Source organism: Mixophyes fleayi, chromosome 9 (assembly GCF_038048845.1).
Source record: "Mixophyes fleayi isolate aMixFle1 chromosome 9, aMixFle1.hap1, whole genome shotgun sequence".
Lineage (NCBI taxonomy): Eukaryota > Metazoa > Chordata > Amphibia > Anura > Limnodynastidae > Mixophyes > Mixophyes fleayi.
In genome coordinates, this window is record NC_134410.1 from 130,799,462 (window position 1) to 130,823,421 (window position 23,960).

The following is a 23,960-nucleotide window of genomic DNA, read 5'->3' on the forward strand; positions in this document are numbered from 1 at the left end:
ACCATAGGAGAAATAAGACAATGTATGACCTTTATCAGCGTTGGTGAATTATAAGAACTATAAAATACCTTAAAATGACTAAGGGCTAGATTTACTAAAAGGCAGGTTTGAAAAAGTGGAGATGTTGCCTATAGCAACCAATCAGATTCTAGGTTTCATTTTGTAGAATGCACTAAATAAATGAAAGCTAGAATCTGGTTGGTTGCTATAGGCAACATCTCCACTTTTTCAAACCCGCAGTTTAGTAAATATACCCCTAAGTGTTATAAAAGCACCGATGTAATTTGTAATCGAGGGGCATCTGCTGTAGGTAGTTCCCTTCACAGAGGGTTTGCAAAAATTTAAAAACATCCAAACCGTCTCCTCACCCACAATACGCACTGGAAGCTCAGCACAGCCTGGTACAAGTCTGTGACAGTCATTAGTTGGAAGAAAAGGAAGAAGGTGTAATCTTATAGAGATATATATATATGAAGGCCTGGTATATGCTAATATATATGTGTTAATTTGTAGCCGTTCGGCTTATCCAGAATCCCTTCTATGATGAAGATCAGTTCATGCAGTATATTTACATTAGTGAGGTTGGAAGGGATTGGCCACTATAAAAAACCCGCTAGGAACGTGTAGACACAAGAGCTTACAGTCAGACTTCGTAAGCTGACATGTCTCAGGAACAAAGCTGTTCCCTTACTCACAGGTAGTGTCTGATCACAATGCACTATGTTGGTTTGCACAAAACATACGTTTTAGGATGAACATCATCAATTTATATAGCGCCACTACTCTGTACAGCGAACTCACATCAGTCCCTGCTCCATTGGAGCTTACAGTGTAAATTCCCTAACACACAAACAGACCGTGAGGAAACCCACGCACACATGGGGAGAACATACAAACTCCATACAGATAAGGCCATGGTCAGGAATCAAACTCATGACCCCAGTGATGTGAGGCAGAAGTGCTAACCACTGAGCCACCGTGCTGTCAGGATGATGTAGTTTAATTTGGAACAAATATGTGGTATACATAATCAATTATTTGTACATTGATGATTAATCATCGTCAATTGGCGCAGGACAATTATAATTTCCGCTTTTGCAAATAAATGTTTGGCTCCCACCTCAAAAATCCAGGGTAATTGTAATTAAGGAACTGAAGGAAACTGTGTCTCTTTTTTTTTTAAATAAACTTTTTTTATTGGTTTTAGTCAAGGTACAAAAATGAGAACCAACATTAAATCAATAGGTGCTGTGGTACAGTGGTTATTAACAAAACCATGTCAATGTACAACAAATAGTGCTTAACTAGATGTCAGGGACCTAGTTATACCACCGGGTGAGTTTATACCAAGGTTTTTTAGAGGGAAGACGACCAATGGAGAGGGGAAAAGAAAAGGGGGGATTATTTGGCATTTGTGGAGGGGAGATAGTCAGCAGCAATGACTCTGAAGTGTTAAGGAGGCGGCTGGGGAGATTGTAGCAAATGGGATCACAGGCCCACCAGCAGAGGTCTGCAGACGTGGGGACAACTGAGCGAATGCAGATGGGGACCCAATGCCATCTATGGAAGTTCTTGTAAACGTTCTCTTTGACCCAACCCAATATTGATGCTTTGGCCAGATTAAGTCTGATTTTGGCCCATTCTTTCGGGTCCAGTTCCTCCTCCGCGTCCCGCACCCATTGCCATTTCGTGGTGGTCCTTTTAGGATTGGTTGTGTTTGGAGCAAGATCTGGTATATGGTGGAGATTAGGCCCTTGAAGTAAAAGGAGCTTCAGCAGAGATTTTCTAGAGGTGACTAAGAGGAGCTTAAGTAGGAAACGGTTTCTAATGAACCATGACTGTAATAGTTGTATAATATAGTGGTCTCGATTTGGCACCACAAATCTGTTTTATAGACATTTGCTTCAGATACCCGGGCGATTAACACCTAAAATGTTGTCTTTTGCAGCCCTCCGCTCAGTGGGATATAACAGTTGGAATCTCCTGGCTCTGGGTATAGAATATGGAGGATCTTGGTCTAAATCCAGTAAAGAGAGGCCGGCTGGATACTCAGGGGAACAGGAGACCAAGGTCCAGCTGGAGGACAAGTGCCCTGGGCGAGCAGGTCACCAGTCCTTATACCATGCCGTCCATCAGTTGCACAGAGACGAGAACGTCAAAGATAAAGACCTCTCCCCGGGTCAAGGAGAAGACATCGGCCTGGAAGAGTGTGGACTGGTGGCTTTCCATGAGAAGCATAAGGTCCATATGGCCGATCAGGCAGAAGACGGGTGAGATCTTCTAACTCTTGTCATGTAGCAAACACAAAAGCAGTATTGGATTGGCTTTGGGGGGCATGGGGCCTCCTTCAGTGGTAGATTATAACAGGGCCATTTTTGGAGTAACTTTGGGCCATCCATACCCAATGCTACACCTTGACAAAGCATAGAGTCAGCTTGGGGTGAGGTTGTATGTTTCAATAACCTTGGTGAGATGATATTACTGTTTATTGAAGTGAGTGTCCTACTGAGTTGTCTAATGACAATGTCAGCACCAAAGTGCTCTCTACAGAGTCTTACTAGATATCTATGTTCCACCGGGGTAGTCAGGTACAAAAAATGTGGAACAGGGCCCATAACGAGCGCTGTTTATGGCCCATGGGAGTGTTAATGCACCAATCAGCTCTGCTCCTGCAAACAAATATTTACAAGCACTGTCTCCTCTCCACTTACTTACATAACGCACGTCAGGAATGGAGGGGCAGAAACCATAGTGCATTATGAATCATTGGGATCCTGAAAAGAGCGTCCGGTCATTAGAACAGTCTGCATTCACCGGCAGCGCGATAAATCTGAGCGTGTGTTTCTGCGACCACCTTGGTTTACAATGCACATTAATTATGTCTGCATTACTCTGGCTGAGCTCAAGCTGCAAATATACATTTACTTAAGTGCCAAAAGAGCAAGTGTGAGCGGACTATTAACAGTTAATTGCTCTGCCTTCCGGCTACAGCGTAACACCACCCGCTATAAATCTTTATACATTAAGGGCCACATTTACACATTGGCGCATTTTGGCCGCCGAACGTACAAGCAAAAATGATGTTGAAAAAATTGCGGACTTGTGTATGTGTGTATCTCACCATACGTCCGACACAAAACACAGAAATAATTCTACACCAGTTGTAAAATACACATAGTTACGTCCAGCGATTGTCTAAAGATGCGGCGTGACATGGTTAATTATAAATACAAAGTCACGTGGCCGTATTCACATACATTATAATGTAATGCAGCGTCTTATACACTAGAGAGAATATTGTTGTGACAGCTTTAATAGCTGAAAAAGTTGAATTTTCCATATAAAATTGCCCACCCATTCCATCACACCGGGAGTAAGCAGCCGCTAGTCTAAGGTGCGCACGGATCTATATACCGGCGCATTGTGGTGCGCAACACAGAAAGACGTATATTTACGGCAAAAATATTGATTTACGTTCGACTCTAAAGACCCCTGAACGAGAAATATTTTCTATACTTCTGCTCTACTAAGACACAGAGTAACTGGACCTAATTAAATGGTTAATTTTCTACAATCAAACAAATCTGGCTAAATAGAAGGGGAAAGAAACCTAATTTGACTTTTTTTTTATGTCTTGTCACTGCCCCCTGAGATTTACCTTCTATAGAAGTCAGACAGCTGTAAATGATTTGGGAAATAGGAGAATCCTTAACCCTTTATACAACTTGAGGACATGGCCAATATATTAATGTAATTACCAGGGCCATCTTAACAACATTATGGGCCCCCGGGCAAAGCAGTGCACCGGGGCCCCTATATATATATATATATATATATATATATATATATATATATATATATATATAGATAGATAGATAGATATATATAGAGATAGATAGATGTACTTGCTCAGTGACCCTTGAAGTTTTTTCTGCAGGTTTTTTCTTTTGCAGGATTATTTATTCTAATTAAGAGCCCTGCCTATGGGGCCCCCTTGCCCGTGGGGCCCCCGGGCACCTGCCCATCGTGCCCAATGGAAAAGATGGCCCTGGTGCTGCTAAGTGTATACACATCATGCAGATCTATATCTAATGCCAATGGATAAAGAATAAGAGCAGATACTGAGATTGAGTACAGTATACACACTTAGAGAAGTGGCACTGTGCAGCTGTCTAATGGAAGATTCCATCTTGAATAACAAGACCGTTCCTAGAACTATTAGGGACGAATGACTTCAGAAAGGCTCATTAGTCCCTGATAGTAGAGGAAGTCCCCACACAAAGTCCACATGAGTGATGTAAAGATAACAAAGTTATTTGTAGACAACATTCTAAAGTTGTTACATTGTTTCCTTCATTGTCTGTACATGAAAGTGTTTCATTAATTTAGTGAGCGGAGGGAGGACAGCTGGATTTGATCACTACTTGACAAATCTCCCCCTGATGCATAATGTATGGTATAGATACTGGTGCTGGGAAGCTGAATGACTTCTTGTGCAGCCAAATGAACAGGAAAATGCTGACAAATAGATGGCTTAATGACAATCAGATTGTTTTTGGCCATCACCGGTGACACCATAGCTGTGCAAGTTTCTGGTAATTAAGTAACGCTCTTGTAAATCTCAAATTAGTTAGGAGTTTAGTCTGTAGCGCGGATGGCAGAGCGAGCGGCCAGGAGGAATCCGACAGTCACCCGGGGTCAGGGAGAAATAATTCCTACAGATGTCAGGAATGTACACAAACCTTATATATATGTAAGGTATGTGTGTGTATATATATATATATATGTAAGGTATGTGTGTGTGTATATATATATATATTGCTCTGTCCCATCTACTCCCTGACAGATACATAGTGATATATTCTGCAGATTATTACATTACTGACCTCTCTACAGATCTGCAGAACATTGCTCTGCTCCATCTACCCCCTGATAGATACATAGTGATACATTCTGCAGATTATTACATTACTGACCTCTCTAGAGATCTGCAGCACATTGCTCTGTCCTATCTATCCCCTGACAGATACATAGTGATATATTCTGCAGATTATTACATTACTGACCTCTCTAGAGATCTGCAGAACATTGCTCTGTTCCATCTACTCCCTGATAGATACATAGTGATATATTCTGCAGATTATTACATTACTGACCTCTCTAGAGATCTGCAGAACATTGCTCTGTCCCATCTACTCCCTGATAGATACATAGTGATATATTCTGCAGATTATTACATTACTGACCTCTCTAGAGATCTGCAGAACATTGCTCTGTTCCATCTACTCCCTGATAGATACATAGTGATGCATTCTGCAGATTATTACATTACTGACCTCTCTAGAGAACTGCAGAACATTGCTCTGTCCCATCTACTCCCTGATAGATACATAGTGATATATTCTGCAGATTATTACATTACTGACCTCTCTAGAGATCTGCATAACATTGCTCTGTTCCATCTACTCCCTGATAGATACATAGTGATATATTCTGCAGATTATTACATTACTGACCTCTCTAGAGATCTGCAGAACATTGCTCTGTCCCATCTACCTCCTGACAGATACATAGTGATATATTCTGCAGATTATTACATTACTGACCTCTCTAGAGATCTGCAGAACATTGCTCTGTTCCATACACCCCTTGACAGATACATAGTGATATATTCTGCAGATTATTACATTGCTGACCTCTCCAGAGATCTGCAGAACATTGCTCTTTTCCATCTACCCCCTGACAGATACATAGTGATATATTCTGCAGACTATTACATTACTGACCTCTCTAGAGATCTGCAGAACATTGCTCTGTTCCATCTACCCCCTGACAGATACAGTGATATATTCTGCAGATTGTTACATTACTGACCTCTCTAGAGATCTGCAGAACATTGCTCTGTTCCATTTACCCCATGATAGATATATATTTACTTAACATTAGAGTTAAATCAAATGGTTTGGGAATATTGTAGATTTTATTCAGATGAAGCAGATTTCAGAGAACTATCATCGTTCTCCAAAATGTGGAACAGGAAATAGAAGAGGAAGCGACATTAGCAGATCGGGAAGTTGGACACTGAAGAATGATGCTCAGAAAGGTTTCAGTTATCTTTGATATTTTAACATATGATGCAAAGTAAGAACATAGATGATCAAAATACTGAGAACGACAAGCAGTATATAGGAAGGAAGTTGTAATGTGCAATAGTACACACATACAGAGCTAGAACAGATATTGAGAACTGTATGCTGGATACAGGACAAAGAATTGGTAATGTGCAATGTTGGAAGTGATACTGTGCAGTGGGGCAGTATTGTGTATGGGGCAACATCTTGCAGGTACACAACTATGTAGACGTGTGAATCAGCGGCTGTGCAAGCTCTGAAGGGCCCCTGTGCCTGGGCATTAGAGGGGCCCCCAGTCAGGGCTCTGGCTACGTCTAGTATCCGGGGTCCTGCAGTTTCCCATAGTAAGATGCCAGCAGTCAAGGGGTTTAGTGCAGCCATGTTTTGCGGTGAAGTTGAAGAGTGTAGAGGCCCCTCCTCCTCTCGGGCCCCCCTGGTGCCCATCTCCCCAGGGGTTACTGCCCCAGTTTCGCTCACATGGCTCAGAGGCAGCTGCTGTTTTATACATCCAGGAAAGTGCTTAGTCTGCAGATTCCTCCCAGACTCCTTCTGCCATCACCTCCCTCACATCCTGCAGGAAGAGATTCATAAACCGACGGGGCCCAGGGTTCAAGGGGGGCACCCTGGAGACAGACATGTAACAATACAGAGGGCTCTATCAGGGTGTAGCACTAGTTGTAGTGTTATCCCTACGTCTGACTGGTGGCCCCAGGGCTTCTGTGACCTATATCAGGTTCCTTGTCCCCCGGCTCTGCTACAAGTTGTATTATATGGACATCGCCTGGTACTGAGCAGCCGGACAGACACGTCCTATGGACACATTATATATACGATACTGTAACCCGGATGGTAGTAACTGATATATAATTCAGTAGTTGTACTATGCAGGTGTCCATACATACAGAATAAGAACAGATACTGAGAATTACATCCAGAGCAAGATAAGTGGTACTGTGCAGGTGTTTATACATACAGAAATAGTGGTAATAAAAATAGTCAGTAAGGATATATACTGTATACTGCAACTGGAAATTGGAATATTTTTTTTGCATCTATCCTCATGATTCTGGTTTCAGTTACTGAAATATTTTAGCATTGAAAATAAATGATCTGCTTTTAAGTTGTCATCCAAGGTTTGAACTAAAAGTAAGGATGACACCGTGTCTGTGACTATTAACCAAAGATGCCTGGTGCAGGGCCTAACCCTGTAATATGTATAGAGAATACCAGAGCTTCACATAACTCCTGTCCTGGGTCACCTGGTGCACAATGGCCTGTGCCAGTTTATATATATATATATTGATAGAGAAAACAAGTAGGGCGCCCAATGTGTAATATCAGATAGAAATGGGGACGATGTAATAAACTGCGTACCGTAAGGATTCCAGGATCAAGTGGTATGGTAGGAGTTCCTCTTCAGAGGTAGTACCTCCCCCTCACCCACAGGATGATGACAATGTGGATAAAAAAGCACATATAGTGTAGTATAGTTGTGTTATGAAACACCAATTGTGATAAATCCTCCACCAATATCAATAGTGGAAGCCCAACAACCAAAATGGCTTGATATTAGGTATACACCTCCAAATAAAAACAAAAAATCTGCGTACCAGAAATCCTGTTATACAAGTAGCGTATGTGTGCTCAGGGTCAACAGTCCATCATGGTATAATCGATCAGGCCAATATCATAGGCGGACAGACAAACACAAAATTGCCATGTCAGAGTAAAAAATAACACTTTAATAAAAAAGCAGTATAAACTCACATGAGGTACAGAAATGATGCCAATAGATTAACAGTAGCTCAACGCGTTTCGTCCCAACACCATGGGACTTCCTCAGGAGCAGATACACCATGACTGTATCAGTCAAAAGCACCGGCTTTTAAACGGGTGGACGCGCCATATTGGCGCATGCGCAGAACCAATGTGTATCGCGCAAGCGCGAGAATAACTTTATTAACAGACACACTGGTAAACAAAAAACGGAATAGAGAATTTGCTTTGTGCTTTTTAAAATACAAACACTATTATAATCCCATATGGGAGATTGACTCAACCACTAGTAATCTAGCCATATTAACTCCAAAAAACGGAATAGTACTAGAGAATTTGGGCAATGAAAACAAGTGTTATAAATACCATAAATATACAACCATAATAACTCCCTACAGATATAAGGTTAAAAGGTTAACCTAACAATAGTATGAATGCATTAATATACAAAATATATATAGAACAGGATAACCAGAAATATACAACAATAAAATCCCTAAGGTCATGTAATCATATAAACTAAAAAGCATACAATCTAATGCAAATCATTATACTAAAGTTTGGACCATAAAATATAAAATATATATATATATACTGTATATATGGGAGAACGGGAGCAGTACACTGTGTCCTGGGTCATGCTGGAAGATATACATGGTGCAGACTGTATTCCAGCTCTCACACATCCCTATATATCCCCCTCGCACTTACTGAGTGGCTCAGAATGGATGGTGCGAGTTGTATGAGCAGAGCTCTGCCTGGCAGTGGGGGGGTTAATGTGTGTGAGTTCACCCCCGGGGAGGGGCTGCGGGCTGAAGTACATTGTGAATTAGGAGGGTTTGCCCAGACTGATCCTGATTTCCTCTTACCATCTTATTTGATTTCTTCCTGACAAGTCGGGGGGGGAGGGGGATTCAGGGACTGCAGCTTCCAAGAGCTGCTTAAAAAATGAGCTATTCACATTTCTGTGCTTAAACACAGGTGGGTGAATATCCTTCTCTCTGAATGGGACATTTCAATGGGCATTTCTAAAAAATATCTCCCAAATTTCTAAAGCTGAAAGTGAGTTATTTAGAGGAAAACCTTTGTTAAATATGATTTTCACATATAAGGTGTAAAACTTAATTTAATTGAATTTAGCAGTTTATGCCACCAGAAACAGGGGGTTGGTTAATCTTTATATATATATATATATATATATATATATATATATATATATATATAATATAAATATATAAAAGGTTTCTATTGATACACATGTGTAGATTTGGACATTTTTAACCAAATTGGTTGATCATTGAACCATGCCTGCAATCAATCTAAAGTACCAAATTTCGAACCAATCAATTTAGAATTGATCTGTTGGCTGATTACCTCTATCGTGTATTACAGGGTTTCCCAAACCCAGTCCTCAGGGCTCCCCAACAGTGCAGGTTTTCCATATCTCCTTGCTGGAGCACAGGTGTATTCATTACTGACTGACACATTGTAACACATCCACAGGTGGTCCTAATTATGTCACATGTGATCCAGAAAACCTGCCCTGTTGGGGAGCCCTGAGGACTGGGTTTGGGAAACACTGGTGTATTATGTATGAGGTCATCGGTCAACCTGGAGGTTTGCTAATGAAGTCCAAGCGATCAGAAGGTGCACATACAGAGGCATTGCCGTTTTAAATGATATTTTTTAGCAAATGAAATGTGCATGATTCAAACGTGGTGACAAATTGTAGCTCCATCCAGCACCTACCACGTTCCTGTATAAAGCAGGTCTGGTCGGTGCCAGTTATACGGTGCTTCCGTGGACAGGTAAAATGTTCTGCGGCCCCTTTGTGGCCCCCAGTTATACAGGTAAGGCCTCTCTAAATGCTTTCTTGCACCTAGCCCACACTGAACCCCCTGGGCCCCAACGTACAATTGAGCTGGAGCCCCCCTGACATCACTCCCTCATTAATAAAAATTCTGCTCCCCCCAATCTCTATTCTATACCCCCACTTCCCTGCCCTCAATTCCTGTCTCCACTATTGCATGTGTCTCTTATATATCCCATCTTGTTTCTTGTCCCTCTTTTTTATCTCATCTTTATCCCGCTTTTACTCCCATTTTTAGTACGACCTGTGTCGCTGATATAGGAATCCGTGCGGGTGCTGTTGTCACTGTGTCGCTGCGCCCCCTGATTTAGGAAGCTTCCTATAGCTGTACTTGGGGGAGGGGGGAACCAGCAGCCCTGATCCCATATAACCTATAGCGGCTGCAGCTGGACCCCTGGGCCTGGCACGTACCAATACCACCCTGGTTGCTGCGCTGCTACTCTCATGAGACGGGCATTAGCACCTATATAGTTCATGTCCCCGCCAGTAGTGGCGGATCAGATGTTTAAACACCTGTCTTGAAATAACACTAATTTGGGCTGCATTAAATTGTTGGTGTTAAGAAATGGGGGGAAACAGGAGCAGAACTTTGTGTCCTGAGTAGATCATCTTGACCTTTGGTTAGTTTAGATACAAGATACATAGGAACAGATTGCTGAGGCGCAGCATACAAACATGGCCAAGAGTGTTGGAGAATGACACAAGTATTGGGGAGACGTATGTGGGGTTAGACGTGTGTGATTTCTACACTAAGTGGGATTTTCTCACAAAGTGGACGAAAATGCACAGTTAGACAACACAGTTGGACAAACATTGGACTACATTTGACTTGCTTTTACTCCCAGCAATAAGCAACATCTGCCACAGCCTATTTCAGCACTACTTGTCTATTTATATGGAATACTGCTAATAGGTAATTCTTAAAATACCCTTGCTTTTTGCTTTTACCCCTTTTATCACAATGTTTCACAAATTGCTTTTCTTAGTCTCATTTCATGGCATGATCTTTAGGACTGTGTCATCTTTCACCCCTCCACCAACACACAAATTTGTTCATATTGCACCTACATTACTCCACTCACCTCTATTTAACACCCATGAACTGTTGTCCTATTTATTATCTCTAACAAGTACAGCCTCCACCTGTCGCCAGAAAATAAAAGGCCACACATCTTACAATCCCCTTGCCTATCTTTCGCTCACTCTGCTTCTATTAGCTGGTGATATATCACCTAATCCAGGTCCCCCACACTCCTCACACACACATACATCAGAACACTACCGTTCTATAGCAAACCTCAAACACATCACCTGTCTCCCCTCTCTTCCCAAGTCCTTTAAATGTGCCCTTTGGAATGCACGCTCTGTTTGTAACAAACTTACCTCCGTTCATGATCTCTTCCTCTCAAAAAACCTCAACCTTCTGGCAATAACAGAAACATGGCTCATGCAATCAGACACTGCCTCACCTGCAGCACTTTCACATGGTGGTCTCCATCTCACCCACACCTCCAGACCTGAAGGCAGACAAGGAGGTGGGGTTGGACTACTTCTCTCCCCACAGTGCACATACACAGTTCTACCAAATGTCCCATCACTCACGTTCACATCTTTTGAAGTACATGCTATTCGCATTTTTAATCCATTCTCCCTACGTGTTGCGGTGATCTATCGTCCCCCTGGAGCACACCAACAATTTATTGAGGATTTCTCTGCATGGCTCCCTCACTTCTTATCTTCAGACATCCCCACCATCATCATGGGTGACTTCAACATCCCCATTGATAACCCACCTTCCAAAGCTGCTTCCAAACTACTCTCTCTAACATCCTCACTTGACCTCTCCCAGTGGATTGAATCATCTACTCATAAGGATGGCCACTGCCTTGATCTTGTTTTCTCTAGACTATGCTCAGTTTCTAATTTTATTAATACACCCTTCCCCCTCTCGGATCATCACCTTATCAGCTACACTCTCACCCCCACTGCTCTAACCTCTCTGTCTAACTCAACCAAGCCTCCTCATACTCGTAGAAATCTTAATTCTATTAATCTTCAACAATTTTCCACCTCTCTCCAACACCTTCTCTCCCCTATCTCTACATTCTCATCCCCTGAGATGGCAGTACCTCATTTTCACCTAACCTTAGCAACGGCCCTTGATCAAGTGGCTCCAGCGACACTTCATACTACACGTCGACTTCGATGTCAACCGTGGCACACCAAAGCAACACGAAATCTTCAAAAACTGTCCCGTAAAGCAGAACGTCACTGGCGTAAATCTCGAAGCTCTAATGACTTCTTCACATATACTTCTGTCTACCACTCCTATCGAAATGCTCTAGACACTGCAAACATACTTTCAATCTCTTATCTATGCTCAGGCTTCTAACCCCAAACGCCTTTTCAATACATTTAATCATCTTCTCAATCCTCCCACCCCGAACCCTCCATCTACTATCAGTGCTCAGGATCTTGCTTCCTACTTCAAGGACAAGATTGACAAGATCAGACTAGAAATGGTATCCTCTTCCTCAACAAGCCATCAGCTCATTTCCTTCCCACTACCCTCTGACACCCTTTCTTCATTTGACCCCACAAATGAAGAGGAAATTTCTACGCTCTTCTTATCTTCCTACTCTACCTCCTGTCCTCTTGATCCTATTCCCTCGCAAATTGGTAGATCCCTGTCTTCTGTGCTCATTTCACCTCTAACTCAAATCTGTAATCTCTCACTCTCTACTGGCATCTTTCCATCACTATATAAGCATGCAGTGATTACTCCTATTCTAAAAAAACAAAACTCCGACCCAAACTCTCTCTCAAATTACCGTCCCATCTCTCAGCTCCCTTGCCCCTCCAAGCTTCTAGAGAGACTTGCCTACACTCGCCTCACACGCTTTCTTTCCGCAAACAACCTGTTGGATCCTCTTCAGTCTGGCTTTCGTTCTCAACACTCCACAGAGACTGCGCTGACCAAGGTTGTTAATGATCTGATCACTGCTAAGACTGAACGCCATTACTCTCTCCTAATTCTCCTTGATCTCTCGGCTGCATTTGACACCGTTGACCACTCTCTTCTCATACAAACGCTGCAATCCCTAGGTCTTCAAGACACAGTTCTATCCTGGTTCTCATCTTACCTCTCTAATCGCTCTTTCACTGTTAATTTCTCTGGAGCCACCTCTGCTCCGCTTCCCCTATCAGTTGGAGTACCACAAGGCTCGGTGCTAGGTCCTCTGCTGTTCTCTATCTATACCGCTTCTCTTGGAAATCTAATAAGTTCCTTTGGCTTTCAGTATCATCTCTATGCGGATGATACCCAAATCTATCTATCCTCTCCTGATATCTCGACATCTGTGTTGTCCCGTGTAACTGACTGTCTTTCTGCCATTTCATCTTGGATGTCCTCTCGTCAACTCAAACTTAATCTTTCTAAAACAGAGTTAATAATATTCCCACCCGCCAACAAGAGCATACCTGACATTTCTATCTCTGTTGATAACATGACCATAAATCCCACCCCACAAGCTCGCTGCCTAGGTGTAATCCTTGATTCACGCCTATCCTTTGTTCCCCACATTGACTCTATATCTAAATCATGTTACATACATCTAAAGAACATTTCCAGAATCCGCACATATCTCACACAAGACACTGCTAAAACCTTAATTCATGCACTAATCATCTCCCGCATTGACTATTGCAATTCCCTCCTTACTGGTCTTCCCAAAAACAGACTCAAACCCCTAAAATCTATTTTGCATGCTTCGGCAAGACTGATTTTCCTTGCAAATAGCTATTCCTCTGTTGAATCACTCTGTATGTCTCTACACTGGCTGCCTGTCTTCTACCGAATCCAATATAAAATACTTTTACTAACCTACAAGGCCATCAACAAAGCTGCACCAACATACATCTCCTCTCTTGTCTCAAAATATCTCCCAACTCGGCAACTCCGTTCTGCAAAAGATCTGCGTCTCTCATCCACCCTCATTACATCCTCCCATTCCCGGTTACAGGACTTTTTTCGGGCTGCACCCACTCTATGGAACTCTCTCCCTCGCACAATAAGACTCTCCTCTGTTCTACAAACTTTCAAGCGTTCTCTGAAAACCTACCTATTCAGACAAGCTTATAATATTCCTCAGCCACCATCTTAACCTCACTACCTTTAGCCTGTTACACAATTTCACACAAGACAACTACCCCCGGACCAACATTGTTGTGTGACAGGATCATTTAGCTTATGAGTCACCCTACTTTTGCAGTCTGGCTGGGCCAAGATGCAAAATGTATACTTAACCTCATGTGTCAATCTCCCATTGTCCCATAGATTGTAAGCTTGCGAGCAGGGCCTTCTCACCTCTTTGTCTGTTTTACCCAGTTTGTTTATTAGTTTATTACGTTTGTCCCCAATTGTAAAGCGCTACGGAATATGTTGGCGCTATATAAATAAATGATGATGATGATGATGATGATGATGAAGTATTGGTTTTCACATAGTTTGCTGCTTCGGTGTTTTTAGACCTTTTTGTCAGATGTTGCTATGTTATACTGAAGTATAATTACAAGCATTTCATAAGTATCAAAAGATTTTATTGACAATTTCATTAAGTTTATGCAAAGAGTCAATATTTGCAGTGTTGATCCTTCTTTTTGAAGACCTCTGCAATTCGCCCTGGCATGCTGTCAATCAACTTCTGGGCCACATACTGACTGATGGCCGCCCATTCTTGTCTAATCATTGTTTGGAGTTTGTCAGAATTTGTGGGTTTTTGTTTGTCCACCCGCCTCTTGAGGATTGACCACAAGTTCTCAATGGGATTAAGATCTGGGGAGTTTCCCGGCCATGGACCCAAAATTTTGATGTTTTGATCCCTGAGCCACTTAGTTATCACTTTTGCCTGGCAAGGTGCTCCATAATGCTGGAAAAGGCATTGTTTATCACCAAACTGTTCTTGGATGGTTGGGAGAAGTTGCTCTTGGAGGATGTGTTGGTACCATTCTTTATTCATGGTTGTGCTCTTAGGCAAAATTGTGAGTGAGCCCCCTCCCTTGGCTGAGAAGCTGCCCCACATATGAATGGTCTCAGGATGCATTACTGTTGGCATGACACAGGACTGATGGTAGCGCTCACCTTTCCTTCTCCGGACAAGCGTTTCTCCAGATGCCCCAAACAATCTGAAAGGGGATTCATCGGAGAAAATTACTTTACCCCAGTCCTCAGCAGCCCAATTCCTGTACCTTTTGCAGAATATCAGTCTGTCCCTGATGTTTTTCCTGGAGAGAAGTGGCTTCTTTGCTGGCGTTCTTGACACCAGGCCATCCTCCAAAAGTCTTCTCCTCACTGTGCGTGCAGATGCACTCACACCTGCCTGCTGCCATTCCTGAGCAAGCTCTGCACTGGCGGTGCCCCGATCCCGCAGCTGAATCAACTTAGGAGACGGTCCTGGCGCTTGCTGGACATTCCTGGGTGCCCTGAAGCCTTCTTCACAACTATTGAACCTCTCTCCTCAAAGTTCTTGATTATCTAATAAATGGTTGATTTAGATGGAATCTTACTAGCAGCAATATCCTTGCCTGTGAAGCCCTTTTTGTGCAAAGCAATGATAACTGCACGTGTTTCCTTGCAGATAACCATGGTTAACAGAGAAACAACAATGATTTCAAGAACCATCCTCATTTTAAAGCTTCAAGTCTGTTATTCTGACTCAATCAGCATGACAGAGTGATCTCCAGCCTTGTCCTCGTCAACACTCTCATCTGTGTTAATGAGAGAATCACCGACCTGATGTCAGCTGGTCCTTTTGTGGCATGGCTGAAATGCAGTGTACATGTTGTTTTTCGGATAAAGTCCATTGTCATGGCAAAGAGGGACTTTGAAATTAATTGCAATTCATCTGATCACTCTTCATGACATTCTGGAGTATATGCAAATTGCCATCATAATAACTAAGAGAGCAGACTTTGTGAAAAATAATATTTGTGTCATTCTCAAAACTTTTGCCCATGACTGTTTACTTCAATAAAGAATATTATATAGATACATTTTAGTCAAGTGTCATTAGCATGTAATGCCACACACATGGTACAGTGCTCCCCACGCACACTGACCACACATGCAGAAGATTGGTCACCGGTGATTGCATCGGTCCAGTTACTCAGGAGTCACATAGAACAGTCCCTGCTTCAAGTTCTGCTCTGATGATGCAGCCAACACTTGATTCTAGTTGTCCTTCTCTGAATATTTCTATTTTTATAAATGTCTAATTTGGAGATGGGGTCTGTAGTACTGTACTCAGAACTCGGGGTGAGGTCTCACCAGTGACCAGTTGAATATCAATATAACACTCCCTCTTCCTGGTACTAATACTCTTCCTGTACAGCCAAGTTTCCTACTGGCATTTTCTCACTGACCTTAATATCTCCTGAAACAATTACTACTAGACCCCTTCCTCTGTTGTTGTTGTCATTACATTAAGATTAATCCTCCATTCTGCATTGCTACTTTATACTAATTACACATATAGTCAAATAGAACATTCGATAGACTTGACTAACCTGTAGCCAATCAGAGCGTTAGAACAGTCTCAGAGCAGGCTAATCAGTAGCCAGTCAGAGCCCTACAGAGACTAGACCAACATTTATCCAATCAGAGTATTAGAATCATCGAAGGAATAGACCAACCTGTAGCCAATCAGAGCATTAGAACCTTCGCAGAAATAGACCAACTTGTAGCCAATCAGAGCATTAGAACCTTCGCAGGAATAGACCAACATTTAGCCAATCAGAGAATTAGAACATTTAAAAAATGAAGACAATTGTAACAAGCTATATGTGTGTAACATTTATGGGTCCAGTTTCTCAATCAGTAATGTTTCTGTATAATATGTCTGTACAGGTGTACAACACCGTCCGATATTAGAGCTTACACTCATTTTTGTCATTCTCTTCTAGAAACCTATCGAGCCTCACAGCCAACACCAGACTATTAACACAGAGTAGTATCACAGGGTGTTAGCACAGATTGACAGACACAGCAACCAAATCCAGCGATACATTTGTAAAGGAGACAGCCTGTAGCAGCGAATGTTCTATCATTTGTATATCTGCAACACAGAGACGATGAGAATGGCCTAGTGTTAATGGCATTCAATGCATCTTGTATTATCAACCAAAATCCTTAGGGGCACTTAATGAGTTTAAGATATTTGGCTGGGGGGAGGGACGGAGTGAGTGCAGTCTTACAGTAAATATATATTGGAGAATTTGTCTACCCTGTAAGATAGGGAGAATGATATGTTCATAGCTATCGTAAGTGGTATAAATTCTATATGGAATATTATAATAAATATTTGGAACACTGTCAAAAACGGTTGTCACTGTATTTCCATGAAATGACCACTACACATAAAATACTTCAGACAAAGGAGTCCAGGAATTTTGGTTGCTATAATAGTGTGTAGAATAGCAGCATTTTATGATACATTTACAACAACAGAAAATAATAGGACGGAATAAACAGGTAGAAACATGTTAGAAATTTTAAATCCTCCTGACGCGGGTTTCGGCCTCAGACGACGTCTTTGGCGCGCCCTGGAGCAGCGACAGGCGATATTGAAAATATTCAAAAAAGGCCAAGTGTATCTAATGAGTGAAGGAGCCAGACAGGGTGTTTAATTACCAAAACTGACCCTTAGGCTTTGAGTCAGTTACTCACAGAGACTCCAGTAAAGATGGAATTATTATTAATTAACATTCTGGGATAAATATGGAAACATTTTAGGAGCTGATGAGAATGAAAGAAATCAAAATAAAACAGTGATCATAGGAAAAGACTTTGGTGTTGTATTTGGGGTACTCAGGCTGGTGTGGGCACAGAGAGTGTAGTGGGGGCTGTATTTGGGGTACTCAGGCTGGTGTGGGCACAGAGAGTGTAGAGGGGGCTGTATTTGGGGTACTCAGGCTGGTGTGGGCACAGAGAGTGTAGAGGGGGCTGTATTTGGGGCACTCAGGTTGGTGTGGGCACAGAGAGTGTAGAGGGGGCTGTATTTGGGGCACTCAGGTTAGTGTGGGCACAGAGTAGTGGGGGCTGTATTTGGGGTACTCAGACTGGTGTAGGCACAGAGAGTGTAGAGGGGGCTGTATTTGGGGTACTCAGGCTGGTGTGGGCACAGAGAGTGTAGAGGGGGCTGTATTTGGGGTACTCAGACTGGTGTGGGCACAGAGTGTAGTGGGGCTGTATTTGGGGTACTCAGGTTGGTGTGGGCACAGTGAGTGTAGAGGGGGCTGTATTTGGGGTACTCAGGCTGGTGTGGGCACAGAGAGTGTAGTGGGGGCTGTATTTGGGGCACTCGGGTTGGTGTGGGCACAGAGTGTAGTGGGGGCTGTATTTGGGGTACTCAGACTGGTGTGGGCACAGAGTGTAGCGGGGGCTGTATTTGGGATAGTCAGACTGGTGTGGGCACAGAGAGTGTAGGGGGGCTGTATTTGGGGCACTCAGGTTGGTGTGGGCACAGAGAGTGTAGGGGGGCTGTATTTGGGGCACTCAGGTTGGTGTTGGCATAGAGAGTGTAGTGGGGGCTGTATTTGGGGCACTCAAGTTGGTTTAGGCACAGAGATGGTAGTGGGGGCTGTATTTGGGGTACTCAGACTGGTGTGGGCACAGAGTGTAGTGGGGGCTGTATTTGGGGTACTCAGACTGGTGTGGGCACAGAGTGTAGTGGGGGCTGTATTTGGGGCACTCAGGTTGGTGTGGGCACAGAGTGTAGTGGGGGCTGTATTTGGGGTACTCAGACTGGTGTGGGCACAGAGAGTGTAGTGGGGGCTGTATTTGGGGTACTCAGACTGGTGTGGGCACAGAGTGTAGAGGGGGCTGTATTTGGGGCACTCAGGTTGGTGTGGGCACAGAGAGTGTAGTGGGGGCTGTATTTGGGGTACTCAGACTGGTGTGGGCACAGAGTGTAGTGGGGGCTGTATTTGGGGCACTCAGGTTGGTGTGGGCACAGAGTGTAGAGGGGGCTGTATTTGGGGTACTCAGGCTGGTGTGGGCACAGAGAGTGTAGTGGGGGCTGTATTTGGGGCACTCAGGTTGGTGTGGGCACAGTGAGTGTAGAGGGGGCTGTATTTGGGGTACTCAGGCTGGTGTGGGCACAGAGTGTAGGGGGGGGCTGTATTTGGGATACTCAGACTGGTGTGGGCACAGACAGTGTAGTGGGGGCTGTATTTGGGGCACTCAGGTTGGTGTGGGCACAGAGTGTAGAGGGGGCTGTATTTGGGGTACTCAGGCTGGTGTGGGCACAGAGAGTGTAGTGGGGGCTGTATTTGGGGCACTCAGGTTGGTGTGGGCACAGAGAGTGTAGTGGGGGCTGTATTTGGGGTACTCAGACTGGTGTGGGCACAGAGTGTAGGGGGGGCTGTATTTGGGATACTCAGACTGGTGTGGGCACAGAGAGTGTAGGGGGGCTGTATTTGGGGCACTCAGGTTGGTGTGGGCACAGAGAGTGTAGTGGGGGCTGTATTTGGGGTACTCAGACTGGTGTGGGCACAGAGTGTAGGGGGGGCTGTATTTGGGATACTCAGGCTGGTGTGGGCACAGAGTGTAGTGGGGGCTGTATTTGGGGTACTCAGACTGGTGTGGGCACAGAGAGTGTAGTGAGGGCTGTATTTGGGGCACTCAGGTTGGTGTGGGCACAGAGAGTGTAGTGGGGGCTGTATTTGGGGCACTCAGGTTGGTGTGGGCACAGAGAGTGTAGTGGGGGCTGTATTTGGGGTACTCAGACTGGTGTGGGCACAGAGAGTGTAGTGGGGGCTGTATTTGGGGCACTCAGGTTGGTGTGGGCACAGAGAGTGTAGGGGGGCTGTATTTGGGGCACTCAGGTTGGTGTGGGCACAGAGAGTGTAGAGGGGGCTGTATTTGGGGCACTCAGGTTGGTGTGGGCACAGAGAGGGTAGTGGGGGCTGTATTTGGGGCACTCAGGTTGGTGTTGGCATAGAGAGTGTAGTGGGGGCTGTATTTGGGGCACTCAAGTTGGTGTAGGCACAGAGATGGTAGTGGGCGCTGTATTTGGGGCACTCAGGTTGGTGTTGGCATAGAGAGTGTAGTGGGGGCTGTATTTGGGGCACTCAGGTTGGTGTGGGCACAGAGAGTGTAGTGGGCGCTGTATTTGGGGCACTCAGGTTGGTGTGGGCACAGAGAGTGTAGTGCGGGCTGTATTTGGGGCACTCAGGTTGGTGTGGGCACAGAGAGGTAGTGAGGGCTGTATTTGGGGCACTCAGGTTGGTGTGGGCACAGAGAGGTAGTGAGGGCTGTATTTGGGGCACTCAGGTTGGTGTGGGCACAGAGAGGTAGTGAGGGCTGTATTTGGGGCACTCAGGTTGGTGTGGGCACAGAGAGGTAGTGAGGGCTGTATTTGGGGCACTCAGGTTGGTGTGGGCACAGAGAGGTAGTGGGGGCTGTATTTGGGGCACTCAGGTTGGTGTGGGCACAGAGAGGTAGTGAGGGCTGTATTTGGGGCACTCAGGTTGGTGTGGGCACAAAGAGCATGTAGAGGGGCTGTATTTGGGGCACTGAGACTGGTGTGGGCACAGAGAGGTAGTGAGGGCTGTATTTGGGGCACTCAGGTTGGTGTGGGCACAGAGTAGTGGGGGCTGTATTTGGGGCACTCAGGTTGGTGTGGGCACAGAGAGCATGTAGAGGGGCTGTATTTGGGGCACTCAGGTTGGTGTGGGCACAGAGTAGTGGGGGCTGTATTTGGGGCACTCAGGTTGGTGTGGGCACAGTGAGTGTAGATGGGGCTGTATTGGTGTGGTCAGGGGGTGTATAGAGGTAGTTTGGTAGATCAGATTGGTATGATTCAGTCTAGTGGGGGCTATATTTGGGGATATTAGCAGGAACACTTCAGCTGGGCAGTACAGGGGCTGGTTGGTCTCACATTGGTTTGGACAGTGGTTGGGTTGTGAAGAATGTTTTGACAAAACGAGAAATATGTCTCTGTGGGTCAGGTGAAGCTCAGGTAAAGGTTACTGAGACTCATCAGGAAGTATCTAATCCCATTGTTTGCCAAAAGCAAACTGTTATCTTTGTCACTCTTATTACTTAACAAGCAGCCTGTACAGACTCACACACTGCTTTGTATAGTGCAGATTTTGTTCCCTTCATGCACAGTGCTGGGTTATTTTGTCACGGATTGCATAGCAAAACCAAATTAACATTCAACTATCTCCTCACCCCTTAATTCCGATCTGTCACAACAGAGCCACAAATTGCTATCTCCAGTCTGTGAGATCCTGTGCTAATTGCAGATCCAGCCTGGCTTCGTGTTTATTATCCAGCTCTATGAATATAAAACCCACCCCAGGCGTCTCCCGGAGCAGGCTTTGCGCTGACATTAATGACCACTTCTTCTTGGGGCGTCGATATATATATTTTTTTTCATTATTTTGCTACCGAGCTGACACATTTCAGGAGCTTTGAGGAGATGGACAGCTCCCAGCAGAGCGCAGGCTCCACCCTGGTTGTTTCTTAGGGTTCCATTAATAGCTCATCCTCACCCAACTCGCCCATCACTTCAAACCTTGGTAGGACCCCAGGATCCCAAGCTGAGGAGTTTATATAGGAGGACACAGGAGTGACAATGATTAATCAGTAAGCCCATCAAGTGAATTAGCTTCCTCCATGACCAGCACCCTAGTGCTTGAGATTTCTGTGTCTACAGGCAAAAGGAGGGGGAGGGAGGATAGATTAACCCTTCCCATCCCTTCCTCAGTGCAGTTATTCCTTTGCATTTGGTAAAGAACAAAAATCACGGCTGCATCATTTGCATTGAGTTGGGGGATTGGTGCTCTGTAAGAGGTACACGAATTCCCCTTTGATTTTGGGTTTTTCTTGAGGAGGAGGGCTGCAGAGTGTGCCTAGAGAAGAATATTTTGCTTATTCCAGGGGTTGTTGGATTAGGTGGAGTTCCCATTCCCATTGGCTGTCTGTGGTCACATGCCTTGCCTCTTATAGGGGCTGAGGTTCACAAACTGGTTTACTGTGTTCATCTGGTAACTAAGTGTCTGTGCAGGGACCAGCTCCGTTCCCTGCGCTGGAAGCAATCGTTGTAGCAGGGAGGGCATTCCCCCTGGACAGAGGCGCATCAGCCAGCACATGAGCAAGGCAGGAGCCTGGCAAGGACTCTCCACACCAAACTCTCTCTTCCCTACCGCTGTGATTTATTTATTTCTTGCATATTTTTTGCAGCCTTTTACTGTTTTGAAGGGTAATTGAGAAGAGGAGCTTTGATCCAGGATTCCAGCTGGGTGCGCTCTGTGTGGCTCTCACTTCTCTGGGGGAAGTCTGTCTGCCCAGCAGTGGTCACCTCTCATGAAAGGAGGCAAAGTGTGAGGGGTGCTGTGCATGGGGATGTGTCTACAGCCCCCAACCTTGGCTGGCAGTTTGGATTTTAACGCTCGCCCCTGTGTATTTCTAGAATGGCCCGGTTTGGAGATGACCTGCCCACCCGCTATGGAACTGGAGTGCCTGGGGGAGCTGGAAGAGGGAGCAGCCGGCAAGGTGGCCCCCAACCCGGCCAAAGGATGTATAAGCAGTCCATGGCACAAAGGGCGAGGACCATGGCTCTGTACAACCCCATCCCCGTCAGACAGAACTGCTTCACCGTTAACAGATCTCTGTTCATCTTTAGTGAGGACAATATCATACGCAAATATGCCAAAAGAATCACTGAGTGGCCATATCCTTCACCTCGGTGGTACATGTGTGATGTGTTGTGTGTCCAGGTGACCTGCACGGTGGTGGCTGGTCCGTTCCATACAGTGTTTTGTATTTATGTCATTGCACCGGGGGGTAAAGGACTGAATAGAACTGTTTGGTGGCCAATGAAGGCCTGCAGTGGAGCATGCATGGGGCCATTACCGGCCTTTCTGGCAATGGATGGGTTAAAGGACATGTTGGTCCAGATGTAGGTGTCACAGAGTGGCCATCAGTAGACCCCTCACTGTGTAAGATTAGGAAGAGGATCCCCAGGTAGCACCCTTGGAGGAAGGGGGGGATTGTAGCGGAATTGGGGAGGGGGGTCCTGTATGGTCGGATACTGGTTCCATGCCAGGCTGTTGGATACTTCTTGTGGTGGGCTGGGCCCCCTGCACCCCTCTGTTCAGCAGAAGTCTTTGGGTGTGATACTGAGATTAGCCCTGAGCATCCGTTGTTATGAAATCACCTATTGATTCCTTAGTATCAGCCGTCAGGGCCTCAGAAACCTAGCAACCCCTCTGTTACCATTCATGTCGGGTCTACACCCCCTCTCTGTAATGCATTTACCTCCTAGGGATCCTTTTATTTAATAATCATATTTATGTGCCGGGGCCATTAACCAGGAGACCTCGTGCTGAAGAGTGTAAGCTCTGTGACACACAGCGAGGGGGGAGGAATAAGGACAGGCCAGTAGGTGACTGTGGAGAGGAGACAACTACCTGACCCATGGGGCCCGTGCACCCCCAACACAGATCCACCCAGGCATTAATAATTAATGGATTCACCAGTGAATGACAAATGTGTGTTTAGTGTGTGTGCCTGGTGTTCGTGTGTGTGGAGTGTGCATTGTGTATGTGTGTGTCGTTTATATGCTATATGTGTATGCTGAATGCTTGCTGTGTGTTTTGTTTATGTTGTGTGTTGAATGCATGGTATGTGTACGTTGTGTATTGAATGCCTGGTGTGGTTTTTGTGTGTGTATGTTGTGTGTTGAATGCGTGGTGTGGATTTTGTGTGTGGTGTTGAGTGCATGGTGTGTGTGTTGGGTGCATAGTGTTTGTGTTTAGTGCATGCTGTGTATTTTGTGTGTGTGTGTGTGTTTAGTGCATGCTGTGTATTTTGTGTGTGTGTGTGTGTATGTTTAGTGCATGCTGTGTATTTTGTGTGTGTGTGTGTTTAGTGCATGCTGTGTATTTTGTGTGTGTGTGTGTGTGTGTGTGTATGTATGTATGTTTAGTGCATGCTGTGTATTTTGTGTGTGTGTATGTTTAGTGCATGCTGTGTATTTTGTGTGTGTTTAGTGCATGCTGTGTATTTTGTGTGTGTATGTTTAGTGCATGCTGTGTATTTTGTGTGTGTGTGTGTGTGTGTATGTTTAGTGCATGCTGTGTATTTTGTGTGTGTGTGTGTGTGTGTGTGTGTGTAT

The 23,960-nt window shown here is 44.7% G+C and overlaps 1 protein-coding gene across 1 annotated transcript; it reads left to right on the plus strand.

The window, feature by feature from the left end:
- Positions 1-1,970: 1,970 nt before the first annotated feature.
- Positions 1,971-22,746, plus strand: LOC142101907 (voltage-dependent P/Q-type calcium channel subunit alpha-1A-like). The gene is made up of 2 exons (XM_075186338.1): positions 1,971-2,270; positions 22,254-22,746. The coding sequence occupies exons 1-2, from the start codon at positions 2,248-2,250 to the stop codon at positions 22,744-22,746; spliced, it is 516 nt and encodes a 171-aa protein (XP_075042439.1). The 5' UTR covers positions 1,971-2,247.
- Positions 22,747-23,960: the final 1,214 nt, after the last annotated feature.